We start from the raw sequence: 26,911 nt of genomic DNA on the forward strand, positions 1-26,911 counted from the left end.
AGGCAGAGGGTAGAGGGAGTAATATAAGTTAAGGAAAAGCTGCCAAGAAACAGCCAAGCTAAGGCTGGGCATTTATAACTAAGAATAAGCCTCCATTTGGGAGGTGGTTGGTGGACCCCCCAAAAGAGTCCAAAGAGCTTAACATCATACTAACATCATACTACTACAACAGTTGTCTTGGTCATGGTATCTGAGCACAGCAGAAGAGGAACTATGGCAACGTGTGTGAGTGTTTGGCCTGCATGTATGTACATATATGTGTCTTGTGTCTGAGGATATCAGATGGGTTACAGGCAGTTGTGAGCTTGACCTCTGAGTCATCTATTCAGGCCCAGGGTTTGGTTTTGTAGCCACCACACAACAGGAACTAAAGCAGAGGTTGATCAGAACTCCAAGAACCAAAATCCTTTGTTATACATTAGCTGAGAGAAGTGAACTCACCTCCAAGACCGGAAACCTGTGGCCCAAGGCCGAAACTTCCTGCCTTTAACCTGCCTTCCTATTTCCCTGGCTTCTGAGAGAAGCCGAGGCTCTATTTTGGCAGTTCCAGGACTCAGACCCAGGGTTTTATGGGTGTTCAGCAAGAGTGCTTCCTTGACCTACAGCCCCATACTCCTGCTCATCTGCCCCCAGAGGAATTGTTTTTTTGTTCCCTGATTTTCATTTTTATTGTAGGTAGCCTGAAAATTTTAACAAAGTTTCTTTCTTCATTTATGACAGAGTCTGAAACTCACTCTGCAGCCAGGGATGGCTTACACCTTACACCAGGAACTGAACCTCGGGTCTCACACTTTCAGGCTAGCACTCCACCCACTAAGTTACTCCCCGGTCCTCACCTTTGGTTTTCTCCAGCTTGTTTTCTCTGCAGTCAGATCTGCTCCTTCCTGTCTGCCTGCTGTCAAGGCCTTTCTGCACCACACTCAACCTGAAGACAAACAGGCGGGCATCTTTCCCTGGTGACAGTGAGGGAAGGCAGAGGAGGGGTTAGATAGAGAAGCCGTGACCTGCTGGGACTCCCAGGGCAGATAGAGAAGCCGCGACCTGCTGGGACTCCCAGGGCAGATAGAGAAGCCATGATCTGCTGGGACTCCCAGGGCAGATGTGCACACCAGGCTTGGGAGGTGTTCGGGGCATGCTATAGAACGTTTACTCAACATAATCATGGGAGAATGATACTCTCCGTCCCTCTGCTACCCCGACTCGTGGGCCACCAAAGGACCACTGCACTGGTAGCAGGAAAAGGAACAGTGACCCTGAGGTCTGCTGCAGGTTACACCCGCCCTCATTTCTTCCCAGAGCCACCATCTGCGGGCAGCACCTTTGTCTGCTCGGAGAACAAGGATGTCCAGGGCCTCGAGCACGTGGATCTGCTTCACAGGCAGAGTTCTGTCGAACACAGGCACGGATGGAAGGCCGTCTGGAAAAGAAGTCTGGTTACTCCACTGCACAACCATGACGCATGCCTGGGGCTGACCTGAGCCTCTCTAGCCAAGGATGGAGCTGCTTCTCCAGCTCTCATAAGGAGCGGAAGCACTGCTCAGTGGCATCCAGACCTCTCTGTGGGGTGCTGGCGGGCAGGCGGGCATATCAGCAGGAATACCAAAGGAAGTTGTTTTTCTTTTTCATGACACCAAAGAAAGAGCAGCATGTCTCAACTCCAAATTTATAGGGGTTTTATCAAAGGACTGAACACCATAGGGGAAAAAGAGCAGCTACTTCTTTTAATACAAAGTATTATATTTTGTATTATTTCATGCATTTCTCAAGAAAGTAAATTTAATACTTCTTTTTACATTTAAAGTGAGTACAAACATGTCCCATCCCTCACAGGCCCTCCGTCTGTATCAACAGTAGTCTGCTTATATGGTTTTTGTTTGTTTTGTTTTTCAAAATAAAGTTTCTCTGTGTATCCCTGGCTGTCCTGGAACTCACTAGTAGACTAAGCTGGCCTTAACTCACAGAGATCCACCTGCCTCTGCCTCCTGAGTGCTAGGATTATGGGTGTGCACCACCATGCCTGGCTTCTTTCATATATATATATACATATATATGTATATATATAGTTTTTATTATTTTTAATTATGTGTTTGTGTCTGCATGCAGCTATGTGCACGAGAGTACAGGTGTACTCAGAGGCCAAACGCTTAAGATGCCCCAGAGCTAGAGTTACAGGTGGTTGTGAGTTACTCACATGGGTCCTGGGAACTAAACTCAGGACCTTTGGAGGAGCAGCAAGCGCTCCTAACCTCTGAACCATCTCTTTAGTTTACTGCTTATTCATTTTAAGTACTTTTCAGATAGGAATTTGAAATATTTTTTGGGACAAAAGAATGGGAGAAGTATCAGTTAAATTGTCTAAATACCAGGTACAGACAATGGGAAGTAAAAACACCCCGCGAGAGTTCGGGTGGACGGCTCATGACACTGCCATTATGAACAGAATTCGACTTTGAGGTTATCTGGAACTTGCGAGTGGTAATAACTACATTGCTGCCTCTCAGGGACCCTAAGAGAATTGTTAGGGGCATTCTGCTGCAGAAGGACAAGGCTGAGGCCACCAGGGATGCTGTGGACATCTCAGGTACAGGTGGCCGGCTCCTTCTTCTTCTGCACTTACTCTTAAAGGTTTTGCTATGGGCTTGGGTTGGTCTGTTTCTTCACAATTTAGGTACAAGGGGGTGTGGGGCTCAGTCCTCTTGTAGAAGTAGAAACGGAGCTGGGAGTTGATCCATCTCGGGATGCTACCCATCAAGGCAGGGCCTCTGTCATTAGGACAGCATCCTCAATGGAGAAGGGGTTTCAGCTCCAGCAGGCATGGAGGGCTCTGGATCTGCCTATATTGGGTCCCATGAGATAGACAGCCTGTCCCTGTCTCCCTTAGTCACACAGGGCTTGCTTCCAGTCCCCCTTTAGGGCCCCCCCTTGCTTCTAGTCCTCCCTTTTAGATGGAAGAAGCATCAGTCATGGTCAGCCCTTCTCTGTTGATACCAGGGGCTCTGTAAACGTGGAATGATCATTCCAGTACTGTCCCATCTGGGTGAACAACAGCAGTTATCTTATGGGTCCACAGGAGCATGAGAAGTGGCAGGTCACTCCACTAAGGGCTCACTTCTTATGGTCTTGAATTTAGATGCCTTATTTCCCCAATAGGCTGGCACTTGTAATGCTCCTATTTAACCAAAGGGGAACTGAATGCTCTAAAGTGTTCATAAAACTCATTCAAGGTCACTGCTTATACATATGGAGCCAAAAAGGATAGAACACCTCCTCACACCCTGGAAACAGAGGTGCACTGTGTACTGCCAAGCCCAGAGTGGATCAGGATGCATTCCCCATCCACTCCTCAGATAGCTGAAGGGTTTGTAAGCAGACAGGAAGGAGAGAAGTCAAGGACAGGAGAAAGTGACGGATTTAACGGCTGCTTGATTCATTCTTCTGTTTTGTAATCGTGGTATGAAGATGAAGTCTTTTAGAGAGAGCGTTTCTATTACCATAAAACAGCTTACTTACTCAGTGACCTGTCCCTCAAAGCAGATTTGCTGTGCTCCCAGTGCAGAGGGTCCTGAGACTTTAAAGACAATGACCTTAAAAGAAGCAGATTCTCCAGGGCAAGGCTAATGACATGGAGCAAAGGCTAAAGGGCTGGACTGGGGCTCAGCCTGAACGAAAGGGACAGACCGACTCACAGAAAACAGTCTGTAATGTGACTGTGTGCAGAGCAGAAGGCAGACTAAGAAATAACAGAACGATGGCACAGAGCGAGATGCAGAAAGAGCTCAGGCTTCTGCCCTGCCAACGCCGACGGCAGGCATCACTGGACAGTGGAGAGACAGCCTGCATGCCTCTCCAAGGCGGAAAGAAAAGGATTTCCTGGAGGATCACAACAGCCTTTATACCAGTGCCGCCACGAGACTCTGGATGCAGAGGGACAGCTTCAGAAAACACTTGATAATATTGGTTTGGATCCTAACTTTTTTTTTAAAAAATAATTCTTATTTGTTCTGGGTTTTGCTCTGAGGTTATATCCAGTCTTGACACAGAATACTTTCTTTGATCTCAAAGGAAAACTAGTGCAAAATTCTCAGACCTATTTACCTGGAACTGTGGTTTTGGGAATTGGTGTCAAGGTCAAACCAGAAATGCTGGAGGGGTTTACTGTGCTGAAGAGCAAAGTGGCTGGTGTGTGTCAGTCATGTGACTTTACACAGGCCATGCTGTTACTTCAGGCCTCTGCTTTGTCATCGATAAAATCAGAAGACTAAGTAACTAAAGACGGTTTGGAATTTTGAAAATAAAATAAAACTTTTGGCAAAAATCCAAGGATTTTGTGAGCTTTTAGAAGACCACTGGGAACATGGTAAAGACAGCAGCTGCCTGGACCAGAGACTACTGCAGGCACTCGGCACAGGAAGCCACTGGTCCTTGCCATCCCCTCCCTGCAGTTCCAGTGTCTCACATGTTCCACTATTATAAACAACTCCTCAGCCTTTTGAGGCCAGAGGCTCAGAGAAGGTAGATTTTCTTTTTGGAGCTGGGGGATGAAGAACCCAGGCCTTACGGTCCAGGCAAGTGCTGTACTGCTGAACTATATACACTTGCCCTCTGTTTTCCTCAAACCACAGAGTTTCTCAAATTAAGGATTTAAATTCTGAGCTGATGAGTTTTAAGCTACCTACATTCTATTAACTTAGTCATAGATATAATTAGGTTATGGGAAACAGGATGGGTTTTATGTTCTCGACATTGTATTAAATCAGCCATAGATAGAATTAGGTTATGGGACCTCTGGAAAATCACAGGTAAGGCCAGTTTGTTCTCCTGCCACCCCACAGGAAGCCCCTGGCACAGGGCCTGGAACAGAGCGGTGGGGGGTGGGGCTAGCGAGTGTGCTAAGCAGATGTCAGAGGGACAACTAGGCCCTGTAGGGCGGGGAGGAGATGTCGTTTCAGAGCACCAAGCCACGGTCACCAAAGGATGTGCTTGTGAAGCCGAGGCTTCTCTAGGCCCTGTGGCTCCCTCAGAAGCCCCAGAGACTTGATGCTTGTGTGTGAGTCCTCTGTTGTTCATTAGGAGTCTGGAGCAATCTGGAGGCACCTGCTGCTGTCCTAGAGTCTGCGTCCTGTCATCACTATGGCCAAGGTTTGCCTTGTGCTGGCTGCTCTGTGTGACTGGTCTAGCTCGCTGTCAGAACCTGCCATTTAGTACCGAGCTGCAATCTGTCTTGTCAAAATTTTTCTGCTTCTCTATCCATAAATGCAGTTTTCTAAGATTCATATGATTTGTTTTAGGTATCAAGTTTTTTTTCTAGTCAAGATTTTTTTAAAGGCTTCAAGAAAGCACATGTCTCTAAGAAAATGATATGAAATAGTATGCCTGTCATCATGAGATAAGTACTGAGACCACAGTGAGTGCTTGCTGAAGAATACTCTTTTAGTAGGTGGCTTAGTATCTGGGAATGAATTGGAGATTGGAGGAAGGGATGAACATTCCAGCATGCTGAATTCAAAATATACCCCTCAGAGCGCCTGTCTGAAACAAGGGGTTAATCTGATTAGAAAAACAAACCTGGTTAACTCCCCTTGGGAGCTGACTGGCAGTCACCCACCTTAGAAGTACCACAAGTCACACAAAAAAGGACATCTGTAGGAGTTGCTACTCACTAACCATCCACTAGCAAGACGCCGGCGTCAGTGGAAACCAGCAAGGCCTGGCCCCAGGGCTCTGCGCACACGGCTTCGTGAGGGAAATTACTGCAGAAACACTGGGGTTCCCAAGGCTGTGAGGTGACACAAGCATTGGAGAGTGAGTGGACCAGAAAGAACGCACTGTGTCCCACCAGATGGAAATGCAGAGTGCAACACCTGAAACAGTAACACAGATAGCCCATGGGATGAGCTGCGCCAGGCTCAGCAGCGACTGGGGCCTGGGCTCCATTATCTTCCTTAGGAGAAAACCTCCTTTCAAACACGGGCGCCATAGGAAAGCAGTGCCTTCACGCTTCTGGCACCACGGCCTGGCTCTGCACGACCATCATGTTCCTTGGGCAATAGAAACACTGGTAATCGGCTTTCTTTAGTACCTAGAAGCTGGGCAAATTGGTGCCTTTTACTTTTTTTTTTTTTTAAAAGAGGGCTGATGTTAGTTTAGCATAAAAGGAAGTCCCAGGTAGCTATTAATTTTTTTCTGTGTTGCTGATTCAACAAAATCGTTAAACATTACATATTACAAGAGATTGATATTGTCTTAATATATAGGTGCTTACTGACCCATATAAGGCCATAAAATCTTAAAGTGAAAACAGCACATGTTTACAGGAAATTCCTCCAGGTCGCTGTGTGGACCTTCACACCACATGAACACTTTTTCTGGTCCCCAGGTGACATGTCACACTGCACGAACACTTCCTGGGACCTTATTCATTTCTGTTTCTGGGGTAAAGTTAGCTCTCCCTCACTTCCCTCACAACGGCCCCTGAGGTGGGTGTGAAGGCCAGGAGACGGCAAGCACTGTTTGCTAGGATCTTAGTCACACGGTGTTGTGGACAGTTTTTGTTTTCGTAGCACTAGGAATCGAACCCAGGGCCTCTCGTATGCCAGGCAAGTGCCCTCCCCGAGAGCTATGCCCCTAGTGCTGTGAACTGCACACACTTCCAACAGGCATTCATTTTCTTTCCGACACCTCTCTTAGCCCTATGCTCTGAAAACCTCTGTGGTTTCTGGGGATAAGTGGAAGGCTTACATCTTCACTTCTATTCTCAACTAGTCCTAAGTGCCGACAGACCCAGCTGGGCAGCAGAAGAACCTGTGTTTGCTCTTGTGGTATGTATGACTGCTCAGGAGAGACATGTTCACATCCTCAAAGTTCAAGGAAGGCCAAGGACCTTCAAGAACTGAGCCTAACATTGGATTGTCTCTAGCTGAGCTTCCCTTTCAGGACTCACAGCCTCAGACTTGCAAAAATGGGACTGCATTGTTCTGAAGGGGCAGCCTAGAGAATACGGACACATTTTCTAAGCTGAAAAAGGAAAACACAGAGACAGGTCAACAACTGAAAAATTTCCCCTAGAAGGGGTCTGGCAATTCTGAGTTGGCAATGTATAGCTACAGGAATTGAAAATGAAGAGGAAAATATATATAAATGGAGACAGACTTTGAAACCGACACTTTAGGTAATACCAAGACAAAACAATGTGTGTGTGTGTGTGTGTGTGTGTGCATGCACATGCCCGTTTGTGCAGGTTACATGTGCAGGCCTGAGGCTGACACCATGATGTTCCTTAGTTACATATTTCCTTGCCTTTGAGACAGGGTCTCACTGAACCCTAAGCTCACCAGTTCTGCTGGACTAGATGGGCAGCAAGGGTTTGGAGAGACCCCGTTGAGTACTGGGGTTTAGGCATGAAACACCACACTGGGCTTGTCTGTGGGTGCTGGGGATCCTCACTGAGATAGCATCCGAGTCCTCAACTGAGTCTTTTAAAAAAATATAATGATTTTAGTACTTTAGCGTGTATGGGTATTTTGCCTGCTTGTATGTTCATGTACCATGTGCATGTAGGGTGTTTGGAGGCCAGAAGAGGGCATCAACCCCCCTGGGGCTTTTGTGGCAGACAGTTGTTAGGCATCATGTGGGGGTGGGGATGGGATCCCAGTCCTCTGGATGAGCAGTCATCAACTGAATCTTAATAGCAAAGCGTCCCCTGGCAGGCGGACACACGCAGAAGGGCTCTTCACCCGGAAGACCCAAGGTTCTCTGGTGCAGAGTATCTCCAAGGGTGGACCAGGGAGCTCTCTGGTTATATGATCCCAGCAACAAAAGCAGCTTTTTCTTGTGCGCTAGGACAAGTTTTTGTGATCAGACATTTGTTTGGAATATATGCCTAAGGGCTTAAGGATGTCAGGAAATCTCAGTACCATTTATAAAGCGCTTAGAAGCACTGCGAATTCCCACCACACACACAAATGACAGAGTCGGACCTTCTGCAGCTTGGGAAAGGATGTCTGTCTCATTTGATCAGAAGATGCTGTGTTTTGTCAGGGTCAACTGCATTAAAATTTTAAAAACCCTGCTTATTTATTTTCTTGTTTATTTATTTATTTAGTGTGTGTGCATGTGTATGCATGTGCTTGTGTGTGCGCGTGCGTCTGAATCTGCACCTGAGGAGGTCAGAAGACAACTTATCAGCTCTCTCCTTCCACCATGTGGGTGACAGGGACTGACCTCAGGTGGTCAGGCACAGTGGCGATTCCCATTTGAACCATCTCGCTGGCTCTTAATTGCATTAAAACGTTTTGTTTTTATTTTTATGTGTGAGTGTGTGTAAGCACACACGTGGGTGTTGAGAGAGGCTAGAAGAGGACCCCTTGGAACTGGAGCTACAGGCAGATGTGGACAGCCTGATGTGGGTGCTGGGACTGAACTTGGGTTCTCTGTAAGAACGGTAAGTCCTCTTCCAGTCCCCTGCTCTGTCCTTGATGATCACCTATCCTACTTACCCCAGCCTCCAAAACTAAAAATAGAAAGTAGATAGGCTACGAAGCTTGCTGTTTGGCTATGTACCTATACACATTGCAACACTTTCTCACCTACACTCCTCTGAACAGCAATCCCTGAGGACTAGTTAGAAGAGCAACCTGACGGTGAACTCTGGGAAGCTGGCACAGCACAGCTACTTGGAAGAGAGCCGCAATGAGGAACTGTCTGCACTGGGTTGCCTTGTCGGGGGCTGTCTGAGCTGATGTGGAAAGACTCAGTTCACCGAGGGCAGCACCATTCCCTAGGCAGAGTGCCCTGAACTGTACAACATGGGCAGTCAAGCTGAGCACAAGCAAGCATGGGTGCATTTACCTCTTTCTGTGTGGATGTGGGTGTGAGAAGCTCCCATCACTGAGGCCTCTCTATGGTGATGACTGACCTAGGTGAGCTAAAATAAGCCCTTCCTCTCCTACTGTGCTTTCTGCCAGAATATTCCATTACTGCATTGAAACATTACAGGTATGGAACTAGGACAGCAGCCTTTCAAGCCCATGCCCAACCTGTTGGATTAGAGCAGTGCTTTTCAGCCTCCCTAACACGGTGACCCTCAATTCCTCATGTTGTGGTGACCCCAACCATAAAATCATTTTATCACTACTTCATAACTGTAATTTTGCCACTGTTATGAACTATAAATATCCGATACACAGGATATCCATATGTAACCCCAAAGGTTGAGAACCACTAGATTAGAGGGTGGCATTGACTCGGACTCCCTCTAAGAATCCTGGCTCCAGAGTCTCGCTGTTTGTACTGGGCTGAGGTCAGATGACATGAAAGCACATGGAGCTTCGTGTGAGGCGCACTCTCGAAACCAGCACTCTGTCTATCTATGCACACGAATGCAGGCATGCGCTACATGACCCGGGCTCCCGAGGACTCTGAAAGGGACCTCCACCTGCCCCAACTGTTGCCATAACTTCACTGAGCACAAAGAACATCCACGATTCAGAGAGAAAGCATCAACTACTTACCTCTTTCTTACACATCCCTGAAGCTGCCAAGCTGGATGGGGCATCCCCTCTCACAATGGACTTGAGTTTCAGGGCCTAGTGGGCAGAGATGCCTCTTAGGGTTTGGTGTCAGACAGTGAAAGAATGGCAGGGTAAACAGCCAAGGCTTGGGAGAAAGCAATGAGTCAGGAGAAGTTTGGGGTTAAAACTGCAGGATCCTCTGCTGACTTATCGCTGATAAGGAGTTAGGGAGACTGTGGTGCTCCGTACCAGGGTCACGGCCCAGACTAGACAGTGGTGCTCTGTACCCATGTTATGACCCAGACTAGACAGTGATGCTCTGTACTGGGGTTATGGCCCAGATCACACCTACTGTTTTTGGCATTTAAACTAGTTCTATTAGTTCTATGATTTCAAAACTAAGAATGCTGAAAAATACAGATTCCCAGGACCTTTTCAGTCTTGATGGCTCAAGAGTCCCTGAAAGGACAGGCCATTTAGTTTTAAGATGTTAAAAAATTAGCCGGGCAGTAGTGGTGCACACCTTTAATCCCAGCACTCAGTGAGGCAGAGGCAAGCAGATCTCTGTGAGTTAGAAGTCAGCCTGGTCTACAGTGAGAGTTCCAGGACAGTCACAGATGCACAGAGAAACCCTGTCTTGAAAAACCAAAAAAAGAAAAGATTTAAAAAAAATTATGTTTACTTTTCTATTTTGCATGTTCATGTATGTACATGGGTGTGTATGTATGTTATGTGTATTATGCATGCCATGGTGCAATCATGGAGGTCAGAGGACAACTTGTGGCAATTACATGGAAGACAGAGGACAAGATTCGGATCTCTAGGTTGTCAGCTTGGTGGCAAGTTCCCTCACCTGCTAATCTATCATGCCAGCCCCAGTTATCTTCAATAAAGACTGATGTGTATTTTTTAAAAAATGTGACCTTTGTCTCTGAGTAGTCATTGGTCACAGGATCCTCCATTATCTACTTGCCTTGCGGCTTAGGGTCCTCCTCTGCCCCCCTCCCCATGTCTATGGCTGGAGGCCCCTCGGCTTCCTACTGAAAACTTGGAGCTGAGAAAAGCTAGTGTTACCAGGGAAGTGAGGCAGAGAGAGGGGAATCTCCTCCAAGGCCTGACAGTCAAGGACACATAGAGAAGTCCTATCTTGAAAAAACAAAACAACAGAACAACAAGACCCCCACCCCAATCCTAAACAAAGTATCCTGTGGGGGGTCGGATCTGGAGGGACTCACAAGCGTACTTCTCAAGGCCGTACCTGTCCTGTCCTAACAAACTCGGCCTGGCGGGCCTCCTCTTTCTTCCGTGCTGACTTGGGTGACTCAGGTAAAACATCACTGAAAGATCGCCGATTGAGCATGTTCTAAACAAGAAAAAAAACAAGGTTGGGGTTCCTCAGACAGTCAAGTCTCATCCTTTGCTGTCTAAAGCACGCATGCACACATGAATGCACAGGTGCACGTGCGCACACACACACACACGCACACATATGCGTATGCACACATGTGCACACACATGCACACACAGTCACACACATGCATGCGCACGTACACACATGCACACACACTCACCTATTCATCTAATCAGTACTATTTCTACCAGCAGCATTCGCTCATTCAGTACTGTGGCAGACACAGGGACAGAGTCTAGACATGTAGAGCCAGCACTGTGTAAAAGCTGAGAACACAGCCTTTAGACCAGGTAAACCAGCAGTTTCTTCACTCACTAGCATTGTAACTGAGGCCCCCGCATGGCACAGCTGCAGGATGCCAGTCCCATGGAGTGGCACCCTGGGAACCCAGCACACTGAATTCCATGGGAATGGCATCCCTGACCTGTGTGGCCGACACACGTCTCCCAGGAGTATGGTGGGGATCAGTGAGGGAATGGACAGAGGCTACTTAGCGTGGTCCTTGCCTTTCCTTCCAAACGGCTCATTAAGCCCAGTGCCCCGACTCCACCAGTCTCGGGGATCTGGCAGATACAGCCTCTGTCTTGGTAGATCACAGAGGCTGGCGGACTCGCAGACCAAGAGGCTAGCAGGACTAGCATGTCTGGTCTGGTCACTGGTAGAAAGGGGAGCTGTAGAAGGGAGATGACTTCATCTAGAGGTAACAGTACCTGGGCTGAGGCCCAAGGGACATGATTACTCACTATGCGGGTCTCTCTGAAGCCTTCCCTGACCTGTGAGTATTTGCTCTGTCAGGTCCTGGGGTTAGCCTGCCCATTTCCTGAGACCTGCCATACTACCAGCCAGACAGAAGTCAAGCGCTGCTAGAAAAGGAGGTGCCATGTGCAGAGAGAAGGGACCAGTATGTTCTCCTTCATTTTGACAGCCTGTCCCCCTGGGTGAGTGATAGCAGACAGCTCTCATTTACATACACCACCAGAGATTAATTACTTTTATTGAAGTTCTGGAATGAATGACAAAATTTTAAGATGATTTTTAACTTGTTCTGTGCTTCCTTATTAGGTAGGGAAATTAAAAAATTAAATTAAAGCCAGGTGGTGGCTCACACCTTTAACAGAGGCAGAGGCAGGCAGATCTCTGTGAGTTCGAGGCCAGTCTGGTAGACAAGAGCTAGTTCCAGGACAGGCTTCAAAGCTACAGAGAAACCCTGTCTCAAAAAACCAAAAATAGGGCTGGAGAGATGGCTCAGAGGTTAAGAGCACTGACTGCTCTTCCAGAGGTCCTGAGTTCAATTCCCAGCAACCACATGGTGGCTCACAGCCATCTATAATGAGATCTGATGCCCTCTTCTGGCATGCAAACATACATGGAAGGAATGTTGTATACATAATAAATAAATAAATCTTTAAAAAAACAAAAACAAACAAACAAACAAACGTGTGTGAATACATGCCATACATATATGTGGAGGTTGGAGGACAACTTGTGGGGTTGGCTCTTTTTGCCGTGTGGGTCCTGGAAGCTGACTCAGGCTGTCAGGCTTGGAGTCCAGGGCTTTACTTGCTGAGCCATCCCACTGGCCTCATGGAAATGGTTTTTAAATAATGATTTTACTCTCTTGCTGATCTCATACTCAGGCTGGAGATCTCCTAAGAGCCTGTGTACTGCTGAGGTGACAGGAAAGGGTGGAGTCTCATCAGTGTAGACAATGCCCTGGGCCTACAAAGTATCCAGCACAGAGTAGGTGTCCCTCAATGGAGACACTGCTTCAGTATCTGATCATAGAGACAGACAGAAAACCACCAGAAAACCCAAGAAAGCGCTTGGTCTTTCCTCTCTCTCCAGCATTTTTGCCAGTTCATCAGCTGTGTCTCTAGTACCAAGGACAGCACCACTAGACAGCAGCAGTGTGGTTCTGGTGCTGACTTATACTCTGTGCCCACCTATACCTTAGGCCACAGCTTCGTAAGGACCATATCTTTGCACAAAGACACTCAATGACCCTCCTTGTCATGGAGAATGTTAGCTGTGTGGCATCAGGTTATCAGGCAGCAAGCCCTGTGGGAGCTCAGGCTAGATCTGCGCTCTCCAGAAGCCCCACGGGAGAAAGGAAACACAGGTACCTTATGCAAATCTGGCATCAAATCCTGGTGTAAGGAGCGAATCAACATGTCCAGAGTACGCCGGCGTTTCTGGGCAAAGGTTGGGGTTTCCAAAGTGGCTTTCTCACCATTAATCACTGAAACAAAGGGAAAAGGGCATTGCAGTCATTACTAGCTAGTGACAAGTGCTCTCTGCAAGTGAAGTTGCACGGTGAATGCCACCTGTCACTATAATGCTAGCATTAGAACTGGGAAATGGTGTGTCTCCCAAAATGTCAAGGGCATGGCCCCAATCACTGGTGGATCCAATCACTGGCAGTTATCTTGGATCAGGAAGGCTCTGATTTTATCAGTGGCCAACCTACTGGTGGGTTAACACTTTGTTTATTGGTGGGTGGTGGAGGCATATGTAAGTGAGGTCTACTTGAAGAAGCAGGTCATAGTGCCTTTGAAAGATGGCTCTTGTCCCCTCATCCTTTCTCTTGTTCTCTCTGCTTCCTGGCTACTGTGAGGTGAGCAGGGTCCCTCCATCGTGTTTTGTTGCCACCATGATGGTTGAGAGAAGGCTCCAAAAGCATTATCTAAAACATGCCTTTTTTTCTCCCCCCCCCCCCCGCCAAAACAATATTTCTCTGTGTGTCCCTGGCTGTCCTGGAACTTGCTCTGTAGGCCAGGCTGGCCTTGAGATCCACCTGCTTCTGCCTCCTGAGAGCCTGTGTCACTGCTGTCTGGCCTTTTAATAGTTTTTCTCAGGTATTTTACCACAATGATGAAAAATGGTTAAATAAACGGGCATTACCATTGATCTAACCTTCACTTCATGGGAGAATGCTTCAAATTTAAATCCCAAAGTATGGATTTATATAACCTGTAGGCATATTTATCTTCCCTTTCTTGTTGGATAGTAAGCGTCCAGAGCAGAGCGCAGATCTAATCTTAAAGACATCTTTAGCTAGGGTGTCATTCAGTGGTTCACTGGGACCAATTGTGTGTGTGTGTGTGTGTGTGTGTGTGTGTGTATGTGTGTGTGTGTATGTGTGTGTGTTTTTGCTACAGCTTGTTGAAAAGAAAGAGCTGCTTTAGCACAGGACTTGGGTTCTTAGCTGATTGAATGTTTCTTCTGGAAACAGTTAAGCATTTCATGGACTACAGACGCTATGATCCAACAAGGTAGAGTGTGCGGTTACCCACCAGAACTCAGACAGGTGTGTCCAAGAGGTTTAGCCTGAAGTAATGGGTGTGTAACCCAGTCTGTGACTGATGTGCAGTCTTAAGCATGATCCTATTATTATAGATGGCTGCTGTCATTTAAGTACCACCACACACACCCAGTACAGTGCTAGGCACATTGAGTAGAGTAAGTATTCTCGCTCAGTTTTCTCATCCAGAGGGTCAATGGGAAGGCCTGTTCATGGACTGAAAACAGAACTTGCTGGGGACAAGGGATTCCCTAGACACTTCTTATGGGCTGGGGCCACCCTGGGCTTGTTACTATAAGGCATCCCTTAGGAGTTTTTGAAATGTACAATCAGGATGTTCTCTTTTGCTTTCTTGAGGATTTTCCCAATTAGTACCTTAGAAAATTACATATTTTTGTTTTTTATTAACTAATTAATTGTTTTCCCAACTTCCCTCTTCCCACCCCCATCCATTCCTCCTACTTTCTCTTCAGAAAAGGGCAGACCTTTATATCAGCTAGCCATGGCATACCAAAGTTGTAGTAAGACTAGGCACTGCCTATTAAGAGTGGACGAGGCAACCTAGGAGGAGTAAAGTGGTCCCAAAGCAGGCAAGAGTCAGAGAAAGCTCCTGCTCCCTGTTAGGAGTCCCACAGAAGTTACACAACTGTAACATATGTGCAGAGGGCTTAGGTCAGTCACATGCAAGCTCTCTGGCTGGTGGTTCCTATCAGCCTAGTTGATTGTGTGTGTGTGCCCTTGGCCCCTCTAGCTCCCCTAATCTTTCCTCCCTCTCTTCCATAGGATTCTCCGAGGTTTGCCTATTGTTTGGCTGTGGGTTTCTGTGTCTGTTTCCATCAGTTGCTGGGCACTGATATTTATTTATTTAAATATTTATTTATTATGTATACAATATTCTGTCTGTGTGTATGCCTGCAGGCCAGAAGAGGGCACCAGACCCCATTACAGATGGTTGTGAGCCACCTTGTGGTTGCTGGGAATTGAACTCAGGACCTTTGGAAGAGCAGGCAATGCTCTTAAACTCTGAGCCATCTCTCCAGCCCCCGGGCACTGATATTTATGGGCACCTAATTTTTGATAAAAAAAAGCCAGAAATATACAATGGAAAAAAGAAAGCATCTTCAACAAATGGTGTTGGTTTAACTGGATGTCAACATGTAGAGGAATGCAAATAGATCCATTTCTATCACCCTACAAAAAACTCAAGTCCAAGTGGATCAAAGACCTCAAAATAAAACCAGATACACTGGGCCTGATAGAAGAGAAAGTAGGGAACAGCCTTGAAAGCTTTGGCATAGGAGACAACTTCTCAAACAGAACACCAGTAGCAAAGGCACGGAGATCAACAGTTAATAAATGGAACCTCGTGAAACTGGAAAGCTTCTATAAGGCAAAGGATATCATCAAAAGGACAAAATGACAGCCTACAGAATGGGAAAACACCAACATCACATCTGACAGGGGGCTGATTTCCAAAATATATAAAGAACTTAAGAAACTAGACATCAACAAACCAAATAATCCAATTAAAATAATGGGTACAGATCTAAACAGAGAATTGTCAATGGAGGAATATCAAAGGGCTGAGGGCAAGCTTTTCTGTTGTATTTTTTTTTTTTTTTTTTTGGAGACAGGGTTTCTCTACATTGCACTTGCTGTACTGATCTCGCTCTGTAAACCAGTCTGGCCTGGAACTCGCTCTGTTGGCCTAATTTTTCTACTTGATTCTGATGTATGGGCCCCAGTGTTGTTCCCTGAACATCTGAGGCTAAAGCACCACAGGCTCTGGGCTCTTGCTATGCTACCAGCGTCCTACAGAACACTCGTCTACTCTGCCTGGCTCCTTCCTTCCTTCGAGCTGCAGCAACTGTCTGTTTGTCTGTTTGTTTGATGCTTCCTATCTAACACTCTGGGCTTGAACCACTAGAATTTCTCAAGTCTGGATGATCTGAAAATGCAGCCTATCTGGCAACACTACTTCATCGGCTGGAGAGCACCACCTGGCTGGAGCCTGGTGCACTCTCTCCAGTCCACCACAGTCCCAGGGTTCCTCACTGTTGTCTCTTACCCTCTGCCCCTGCCCCTCCACACACGAATATGTGACCCGTGTCCCAGTCACTGAACTGGCCCATGGACATGGAAGGTACAGAATCATCACCTCTGCCAAGTGGTTTGCAATCTGCTGCTGCTTCTAACGGGGGCAGAGCATTTCCCCATGACCCTGCCATGGGCCAAAGCTAACAGTGTGGAGAGTACCCAGCTACACGTCTTTAAGGACTATTCCCACCAGGAGACGGTTGTGAAGCATGTGGAGGCCCTGGGAGGGGCTGCTGGGATTTTGGTGGGAAGAGCTTGAAACCAGCTTGCCTGTGAGTGGGATGCATTTGGTAACTGGAGTTACATGATGTCCATCCCTTCAAGTGTACTGACATGACAGATATGGCCTGGGAACCTTGTGTGGCTGCTGATGGAGGACTCACGTGTAGGGTTATGGAGGAGACTAGGTAGATAAGAAGACAAAGGTGGGGGCTGGAGAGATGGCTCAGGACTTAAGAAGCACTTGCTGCTAGTGGCACAGGCCTTTAATCCCAGCACTGACGTGGCAGAAACAGGCAGATCTCTGGTGAGTTCAGGCCAACCTGGTTCACATAGTGAATTCAAAGCTACCCAGGGCTACATAAGGAGACCTTGTCTCAAAAAACCAAAACCAAAAGCCAAAACTGCAGAACTTCCTATTGTACTAGAGGACCTTGGCTTTATTCCCAGCACCCATATTGGGCAGCTCATAACTCCGGGTCCAAGGGAAAAGTCCAGTGTCCCCTATTCTGGCCTCCGTGGTCACAGCACCTGCATTGCATGTGGTGCAATATACATATACACATAAAATGAAATAAATCTTTAAAAAAGAAACAAAGGAAGGACAATATGTCATCCAGCTCTTGCCTGGCCCGTGGCACTAGTTTTGGCCAACTCTGAAGGAGACTTAAGACTAGAAGCTGAGTATCAGGTATAGATGTGGGATACTGTGAGGTTCTGGCCTCCGTCAATGCCACCGTGGAGTCAGGTGACCAAGATGGACTCAATGAGCGGACAGGAGCTTTCCCAAATGCTCTCAAACTACACAGCAACAGCGACAGAATTAGGCACTGTGTGCGTGGGTGTGGGGGACGGGTGGATGCCAGAGGGGCAGCTGCAGCCTCTAGTGTGCTGGCAGGAGAGGGCACAGAGGAGGTGACAGAGCAGGTGACACTCCTAGGCTCCAGGGTTGACAGTCTGGGCCTTTAGGAAGAGACTGCAGTGGATGGAGACCAGAGTCCTGGTTCTGACCAGGAGGTCCTGACGGGCTTTCTAGACACAACACCCAAGGATGCTCTGAGGAGGTGTGGCCAGATTCTGTCACGTGAACATGGGAGCTCAGAGTCAGGCCTTGGGAATCATCACGAAGCTAGGATTCACGTGCACTAGTTCACCAGCTAGTGAGGCTGGGGCGGGAAGGTTCTGTGTACTCTGCCCACACCCCACACCTCTGTACACTCTGTTCACACTCCACACCCCTGCACACTCTGTTCACACCCCCACACCCCTGCACACTGTTCATACCCACACACGCCACATCCCTGCACATACAGACTCTCCTTGTCGCGAAGGGTGGATCATCACCATTTCCCCACTCTGCTCAGATAAAGACAGATAAGTAACGACTGAGACTCAGAATGGTAGCATCAGAACCCGGGGCAGCAAGGGCAGTCTGAGGCCCCCAGGCACTGTGAGTGGTGAAGGCAGACAGCAAAGCAGGCACAGGGACAGAAAGTGTAGATTAGGACCCAGTAGAAAACCTAGCTAATACTGCCAGACACTAAACCTGGGCAATGGACGAACAGGTATGGACTATCTAACGGTGACACGTTCTTACACAGTGTCTGGGAGAGTATGAGGAGACACATCATTGTTCATGTAAACAAGTGACAGGAGCATTTCAAAATGACAACTTACATTTCACAAGCAAAAAGTCCCTGAATTCCTGGTGGTCTGTAAACACCGGTGGGGATGGCAAGGGTGGGCCAAAAAGTGGCACACTTTCTTCTGAAAATATTTTCAGCCTATGTAGAGAACATTCCAGAATTAGTTGGCTCTCTTCTTCAAAGATCACCAATATTTTTGCGAGTCAATGTGTCCAGAGATTTATGTACTATGGCACCTCTGAGCATCCCCTTCCAGGGGAGAGAGACCCAGTCTTTAGGGTTAATCCACTAGCCTAAGGTGGATTAATGGTGCCCTGAACAACCATGCACACTAGGCAGGAAGTCTGGTCTTTAAGGCTTGCTCAACATGCTAGAGGTATTTGTACTCCTTCTACACTGGGTTCATGGTTCCAGGGGGATGAATACTTTCCACAAATCTTTGAAGTCAGTAAAAGACTGAGCTGAGGTTCAAGCCATCTTCCCTAACTGGTGGAAATCGGCATTCCTTTCATGACATCCTTCTAACAGATTAGTGCGGAGCGGAGAAATGTACGGACATGTGGGCAAGGTGTAGTCTAGAAGAAGGGCACGTCGGCCAGGGTCAGACAGAATGACTTCCTTACAAACCCCCAAACTAACCCTGACCCCTGGGCCGCTGGACACAGCACTACTGTATGGAGTGAAACTTTTCCTGAAGAGAGGTGGCTTTGCAGGATATCTAGAAGGTGAGGACATGTCTAATAAGCCATCCAGAGGAAGGCGCATAAAGATTCTCTGAGCGCCACTGCCAACTGGTGAAGCAAATGTCAGGATAAGAACAACAGAGACGAGGTCATCACCTACCTGTAATTGTCATTTTGCTGGTCATACCTCACTAAGGCAAAAATATCTGTGGGGATAGTCAAGGCAATTCATCAGTATCCTTGATGCTCACACCTGACAGCTTGGGCCCTGAAAATCCTTGCTGTAGAAGAGTTCTTGAGCGGGCCTTTCTGTGACTAGGCACCTTCTGCTCTTAGGTTGGGACAGAAAGCCACCTTTTTAGGACAGACAGCCTCGGAGAAGACACATCAGAGCCCCGTGTCTCGGGTTAGCTTCTGTGTGCTCTCCTGCTGGGAAAGGGTTAGATGACTCCCCCAAGGCAGCAGCCAGCAGAACCAAAGGAGCAGTTCCGTTGCCTGGAACCCGAAAGGATCCTGCCATGCATGACTCATGGATTTCATCCACACATTCTGAGATGGGAAAACAATCGCAGTGTTTCTACCGCACACCTTCCCTCTCCTCCTGCTGTGGTAGACAAAACAGCACCAGAGAACAAGCCAAGGCAGCTGGTAGCAGCTTCAAAGCAGAGTCGACTCTGCTTGGGCTGGAGCCCGAAGTGTTCAGAATAGCTCAACTGCTCAGGTGTGGATCAGTGGCAAAGCATTTGCCTAACACGTGGGAGGCCTGGGTTCCATCCAGCACTTAAGAAAAAAGGATAAATGTTATGGGACTTCCATCTCAATATAACTCTTAAAAAAAAAACAAAAACAAACTCAAACAGCACAACCACCTGCACGGAGCAGTTTTTTGCCTGCCCTGCCCTCCTTTCTCATGGCCAGCCCTGCTGCTATTTAGGGCTGAAGCCAGCAGCCTCGGGTACTCACTCCTGCGCTCCGTGAGATGAACTCATATTAACTCTCTTTTGGTTCTTTTTAGAATCCCATGTGTCAAGTCCAGTGTGGAGAATCTCTGACACCACAAATCCCCGTCTTCCCTGCTCCACTCAGAGAACTTTTCTGTCAGGCAAGAAAAATCACCATAAAACCGGGAACTGTTAGTGCCAGACAATGAATGGGGGCACCAGGGCGTAAGCAGGGTGAGCAAAGACACTCACATGGGCTGGCTTCCACCTACTTGTCATCTCCTACCCTGGGGAAGAAATCTAGCCATTTCTACTTTTAAACATTTCCTTGCAAGTCCAGTTTCAGGAGACGGTCAGAATATAGGGAGCAGCGTCACCCACAGACATAGGAGGCACAGGACCCTGTTTCCGGGTAGAGGTGTGGTGAGGTCAGGCTTCATTCTGAAAATGCTACTGCATGTTCTTTACTTACTGTGGCTAACCTACCGAGTCACCACCTTTGAGTTCTGCTCTCATGGTCTGTGAGCATGGCAAGTGAACAATGGCTAAAGTCTGCTGGCAGACCAGGATGAGAAACACATGCCCTGGGGTTGCCTGGCTGAGCACTGAGGTCACTCCCCCATCATGCCCTGGGGCTTCCTGGCTGAGCACTGGTGAGGTCACCCCTCCCCATCATGCCCTGGGGCTCCTGGCTGAGCACTGGTGAGGTCACCCCTCCCCATCATGCCCTGGGGCTGCCTGGCTGAGCACTGGTGAGGTCACCACTTCCCATCATGCCCTGGGGCTGCCTGGCTGAGCACTGGTGAGGTCACCCCTTCCCATCATGCCCTGGGGTTGCCTGGCTGAGTTTTGCTGAGGTCACCCCTTCCCATCATGCCCTGGGGTTGTCTGGCTGAGCACTGAGGTCATCCCTCCATTTACAGACAGTCTGAGCTGAGCAGGACTAGGTAAAGTGAATAACATCATGAATTCAACCATGTCTCATCCTTCAGTTTAGCAGCTACCATCAGAGCTTAGAGTAAATTCTCTCTCTCTCTCTCTCTCTCTCTCTCTCTCTCTCTCTCTTTTTGAGACAGGGTTTTTGTGTGTAGCTTTGGAGCCTCTCTTGGAACTCGCTCTGTAGACCAGGCTGGCCTGGAACTCACAGAGATCCACCTACCTCTGCCTCCTAACTGCTGGGATTAAAGGTGTGCGCCACCACCCAGCATTAGAATAATTTTTCATGGTGACCCTTCTGCCTCAGCCTCTTGAGTGCTATTATTATGGGTATGAGCAGCATGCCCAGATATTTTTTTCATATTTGAGACTAGATTTTGCTATGTATACCCTCCTGCCCAGGCCTTAAGTGTGGGGGACTTTTGTACTTGAGGTCAACTGCCCGGAGGATCCACTACTTATTCTCAGATTCATTCATGACCAGTGGATAAGGGGATGCTCCCATCATTTCAGAGACTTTCTGAGAAAAGGGAAGACATTTTGGAAGTTAAAGCTGGGTGTGGTGGCATGTGTTTGTGGTCTTAGCACTTAGAGGTCGGAGGCAGGGAGGCTAAGTTCTAGACTCCCTGAGGGTTAGCTGTGGAATATTCTTCTGCCCATGGCATGGCTGATGGGCTCAGGAACATAGCCATAGTGGCTACCTGCCCAAGACTAGGCCATGACCATTCTACTGTGGACAGGGAGGGATTCATGAGGCCCTACCTCTTCCCTGAAGAGCTGGAGGCAGTTAACAGTGGCTGGGATACAGAGTCCTAGCCTCAGTGGTGAAGCTGCTGGTAAGCTGCCTTTGCTCAAATATATAACCGTTTCCCAATGCTTATGCAAGCAGGGCATGACCAAGGTCATATGTGTGACAACCCTGAGAAAGTCAGGGTAGGACCGAGAATTACTCCCCACCACTGCAGAGGTGGGGAAGAGTTTGGAGAAGGACTGCAGTGCTTAGGCAAAAATTCCCCAACAATGCGTCAGGCTGGCCACCCCGGACGCGTCTGTCACCAAGGTCTGGTGAGGCTGCTGAGCTGGAGCACTTATGCAGGCCCAGGATACGTGTAAAATGGGAGCGGATCATTGAAGGCTTAAAGGCGGGAGAAGATTCCTCTCCTTCCTGGAACACGATGGTGACGATATCGTTTCCGATGTGGCGTTTCCTTTCCACCTGTCAGGAGCATAAATGACGGGGTGAGAAGAGCTGCTCCCCCAGGGCACACTCAGGTAAAGCGCACTGCAGCAAGCCGCCACAGCCCCACCCCGCTATGCCCTGACAAACTGTCTGGGTGACTCTCCCAGTGAGGCTTCTTCATTTCCTCTGGCCACCCTCAGCTAATGCCCCCTTGCCAGCCTCAGGACCTCCATTCCCAACAAACATTACTGCTTCTATCATGTTTAACAGGCTTCCTCATCCCCAGAGCTGTATTTGAGGTCCAAACAAGAGCACAGGAAGCCTACATGACAGTGTCTGGGAGAGCACACACGTATACCGGGGCTTCAAGCAGGCTATTGTGTGCCCTGCCACTGATCTACACTACCAGCTCACCTTAGTAATTTGCACATTCATACTTGGTGACAAAACGTCTCTACAGAATTTGATCTCATGTAGACAAACATGCATACATACATACACACATACAAACAGATTAAATTAGTCAGTCACAAATAAGTAAACAAAAGGGTAATCAGCTTTCTCGCATTCCTCTCAGAACCTATGCTTTTGGGAGGCCTGAGCCAGTGGAGAAGTGTTGATGAGGAACCACTGAGAGGCCTTGGGAAGCCTTTAGACTCCATGCTGTGGGGAAGGGAGGCTCTGCCAACGTCCCTGTCAAGCCTCTATTCCATACCATAAACTCCTGGAGCATAGACTGACCAGCCTGGAGGAATGACTCAGTGATTAAGGGTACTGCTTGCGCTACCAATTGAACCAGTGTGTATGTGTGTGTATATGTGCATCTTTGTATATATTGTGTAGATATGTGTGCATTTATGTATTGTAGTGATATTTCATTTGTATTTAATAAAGCTTGCCTGAAGATCAGAGAGTAAAAGAGCTGCTCTGGTCAGCCTTACAGACCAGGCAAAGGTGACACACACCTTCAATCCCAGTATACACACTAATTTGCCATAGAAACAAGGCAGTGGTGGTGCATGCCTTTAATCCCAGCACTAGAGAGGAATATAAGAGGAGGAGACAGCTATCACAGTCTCATTCTGAAATTCCTGGAGGCAGGGTTACCATTTCAGACTGAGGTAGAGGTAACAGCCAGTGGCTGGCTGCTTTGCTTTTCTGACCTTCAGGTTGAACCCCAATTATCTGTCTCTGGGTTTTTATTAATTGTGCTATAACTGCTTTTGCAGGGGACCTGAGATCAATTCTCAGCACTGATATTAGGCTGCACACAGTAGACTGTAATTCCAGTTACAGGGAATTGGATAACCTCTTCTTGCCTCTGAGGGTACCTCATGTGGTACACAGACACATACAGGCAAAACACCCCCACACACAAGAGTTTAAAAGTAAGGAAGCACTCTCGCTCTCCAGAAGCAGGGAAGAAGATCAAGAGTTCAAGGCCAGCTTCAGTTACACAGTGAGTTCTAGGTTAATCTGAGCTGCATGTGACGGTGTCTCTAAAAACAAAAGTAACAACAGGGATGAAGAGAGACCTCAGTGGCTAACTGGGCATGCTGCTCCTGCAGAGAACTGAGGTTGCGTTCCCAGCACCAATGCCTGTGGCTCATAACAACCTGCGTTTCCACCTCCAGGGGATCTGATGCTCTCTTTTGGTCTCTATGTGTGCTGCACTATGTGTGCAAACATAATCAAAAAAAAATTAAAGCAAACAAAAAGGAATGAATCAGTCATATACACTATAACACAACCCTTAAAAATAAGGAGACCACTAGATGCCAGTTTCTAAAGACCATATATTGGGCTGGAGAGATGGCTCAGAGGTTAAAAACACTGTCTGCTCTTGAAGTTCAGTTCCTAGTAGCTCACAGCCATCTGTCACTTCAGTTCATTGGATCTGGCATGGGCTCCATTGTGGACTCCTGCATGCACATGGTACACTTATATTCAGGCGCGCACACACACACACACACACACACACACGGTGTACATACATACAAACAGGCAAAACACTTACACACATTTAAAACAAACCAAACTCCAGCAGCCCACATCTTTGTTGTATCTAAATTCCAATAAGTTGGAAATTTTTTCCTAAAAGCGGCCAGCCTCTAGGTGGGTAAGGAGAACTCTGGGGGACATTCCCGGCATGGCCAGTCCATGCGGACACTCAAGGTTAACTTCAACATCAGTCTGAAAGCCACTTTTAACACCACATAACCATCTATCTTAGAACTCCTCTTGATGTGATAAACACAATCGACCAAAATCAACTCGGGGAGGAAAGGGTTTATTTCGGCTTACAGCAGCCACACTCCACCATCTGAGGAAGTCAGGCAGGAGCTGATGCACAGGCCATGGAGGAGCGCTTCTTACTGGCTTGTCCCATGCCTTGCTCAGTCTGTGTTTTTTTTTTTTTTTTTTTTTTTTTTGTTGTTTGCTTGTTTTATTTCTTGAGACAGGGTTTCTCTGTGTTGCCCGACTGTCCTGGAACTTTCTCTGTAGACTAGGTTGACCTCTGTCTCCTGAGTGCTGGGATTTAAGGAGTGTGCCACCACCTCACGGCTACAGCACCTTATAGCACCCAGGACCACCAGCCCAGGGATGGCACCACCCAATGGGTTGGGCCTTCCCACATCAATTATCAATTTAAAAAATGCACCACAGGCCACTCTGGTGAGAGTATTTTCTGAATTGAGGTTCCCTCCTCCCAAGTGACTCTAGTTTGTGCCGGGTTGATAGAAACTAGCCAGCTCATGAAATAGAACTTATTTCATGCTCTAGAATCTCATTCTGACAAGGCCAAAGGCACGCTGAGCGAAGCCACATTGTGAAGGCATGTTACACACAGGATACTCTGTAAGGCTTCTTGTGATTTGAGCAGGTCTCCCAGTTACATGTGCTAGAAGCCTGGCTCCCAGCATGGTGTTGCTATGGGGTGGTGGTGGTGGTGTTTTGAGAGGCGGGGCCTGGTAGGTGGTGATGAGGTCTTGGGAGGGGTTAATGCTTTTCTCGTGGGAGTTCATTTTTGCTCACTTGGGTCTGTCTGGAACCTAGCCTGGATTTCTCATGCTTCTTCTTTGCCATGCAATTTCTTCTACATCTGCACCAACATGACAACACCATGAGTATCTCACTAAAGCCCAGTAAGCATCAGTGTTCTCAAAGCTACATGACTCTGAGCAGAACGAACCTCTTTTCTTTATAAAGTACCCAGTCCTCAAGTATTTGGTTATGGCAACACAACATAGACTAGTAAGTCTTTAAAACCACAGTCACACATGTACAAGTACATGTATGTGTACACCATACGCTCACTAGCATCTCTGACCCTTCTTTAGATGATAGAGGCAGTAACAATATGCTTCCTAAGCCTTGTTCGCCATTCACACACACATTATAAAAAGTGTCAGAACTGGCCCTGGTAACTGAAGCCAGGCTCACAGTAACACACCTAGTCTCTAATTTATAAATCATTGCAATGGTCACCCCACACTCAGTCACTGTCTGACGGCTGTGTTTTCAAAGCCCCTGTGGTCACAAGTACCTGCTGTCTGTTCTCTTTGGAATACGGCAACATGGTGGAAACGTGAAACATGACCTCATGCCCTTGGTACACAGTATAGACTGAGTGGCTCCCTGTGGTGTTATCTGTAAAACCAAAGAACGCAGTCAGTGGGCATACAGAAGAAGGCGTGCAGTGCACAGTCCCCATGGTGTTATCTGTAAAACACAAGAACACAGTCAGTGGGCATACAGAAGAAGGGTGCAGTGCACAGTACATTCTCAAAGACCACTTGGGTTCATCTGTGCTGGTGAGCAGGAGTAGATCACCTGAATGCCAACTCTGCCCTTCCCTCGAGGCTCCTGCCCATGAGGAAAGACCTCACTCACATTCTCTAAGCTCCCTGCTGCCTATCTAGCTTGTATTACAGGAAGTCAGGAAAAGTCTGGCTAGTAAGGGAGAGCAGGCTGCAGCACCCCTTTCCTGCGGCTGTGGGGTAAGGGGTACAATTCTCCCATGCTGATGTGGCTGTGACGCCCACAAAATCAAGTTGAGGTTTCTGAAGATCTGTGCTTGATTAAAGGCATAGGCTCTGAAGTTAGGTGGACTAGGACCTGAGTTTTCATTGGATGTATTGCTCCCGTGCCCCTCCCTAGAATTAAGGCTTTATCACTTTTTGTGACTCAATTTTTAGAACTATGTTACTTTGTGTTCATATGTGTGCATATGTGTGGGAGTCCAAAGGTCCATGTCCAGTGTCTTCTTCAATTGCTCTCTACTGGATCTTTTCTCAAAGTCTGGCTGTGGATTTAAAGCCAGTATATCAGTTATCTATTGCTGTATAAGCTATCCCTAAACTTGGTGGATTAAATCAATGACTAACACTTAGTTTTAAAGATTTACGTATTTTTAATGTTTTTTTGTTGTTGTTGTTTTGTTTTTCGAGACAGGGTTTCTCTGTAGCATTGGAGCCTGTCCTGGAACTAGCTCAGTAGACCAGGTTGGTCTCGAACTCAAAGAGATCCGCCTGCCTCTGTCTCCCGAGTGCTGGGATTAAAGGCGTGCAGCCCGGCTGATTTACATATTTTTATGTGTTTGAGTGTTTTGCCTACATGTATATTTGTGCGCCAAGAATTTACAGTGCCCATGGGGTCCAAAAGAGGGTATCAGATCTCCTAGAACTGGAGTTTCTCTGATCCTGGTTTTTTTTTTTTTTTTTTTTTGGAACAAGACAAGGATGTCCACTCTCTCCATACCTCTTCAATATAGTGCTTGAAGTTCTAGCAATAAGACAACATAAGGGGATCAAGGGATTCGTATTGGAAAGGAAGAAGTTAAGCTTTCGTTATTTGCAGATGATATGATAGTATATATAAGCGACCCCAAAAACTCTACCAAAGAACTCCTACAGCTGATAAACACCTTTAGTAATGTGGCAGGATACAAGATCAACTCCAAAAAATCAGTTGCCTTCCTATACACT

General features: G+C 47.4%; 1 protein-coding gene across 7 annotated transcripts in view; it reads right to left on the bottom strand.

Moving 5' to 3' along the window:
• The window catches only part of Garnl3 (GTPase activating Rap/RanGAP domain like 3), a 161,596-nt gene that overhangs the window by 19,943 nt on the left and 114,742 nt on the right, over positions 1–26,911 (bottom strand). For all 7 annotated transcript variants that reach the window (XM_050155232.1, XM_050155231.1, XM_050155230.1 and 4 more), the window contains 10 exons: positions 25,471–25,574; positions 21,851–21,959; positions 19,027–19,072; positions 18,215–18,321; positions 13,044–13,159; positions 10,768–10,872; positions 9,510–9,584; positions 5,665–5,776; positions 1,319–1,417; positions 837–953 (listed from right to left, as the gene is read on the bottom strand). In XM_050155232.1, the coding sequence (XP_050011189.1) occupies positions 837–953; positions 1,319–1,417; positions 5,665–5,776; positions 9,510–9,584; positions 10,768–10,872; positions 13,044–13,159; positions 18,215–18,321; positions 19,027–19,072; positions 21,851–21,959; positions 25,471–25,574 (990 nt within the window). The remainder of the gene's footprint in view (positions 1–836; positions 954–1,318; positions 1,418–5,664; positions 5,777–9,509; positions 9,585–10,767; positions 10,873–13,043; positions 13,160–18,214; positions 18,322–19,026; positions 19,073–21,850; positions 21,960–25,470; positions 25,575–26,911) is intronic.

This window comes from Alexandromys fortis, unplaced genomic scaffold (genome assembly GCF_014885135.2).
Source record: "Alexandromys fortis isolate MF-2015 unplaced genomic scaffold, M_Fortis_MF-2015_v1.1 scaffold_72, whole genome shotgun sequence".
Lineage (NCBI taxonomy): Eukaryota > Metazoa > Chordata > Mammalia > Rodentia > Cricetidae > Alexandromys > Alexandromys fortis.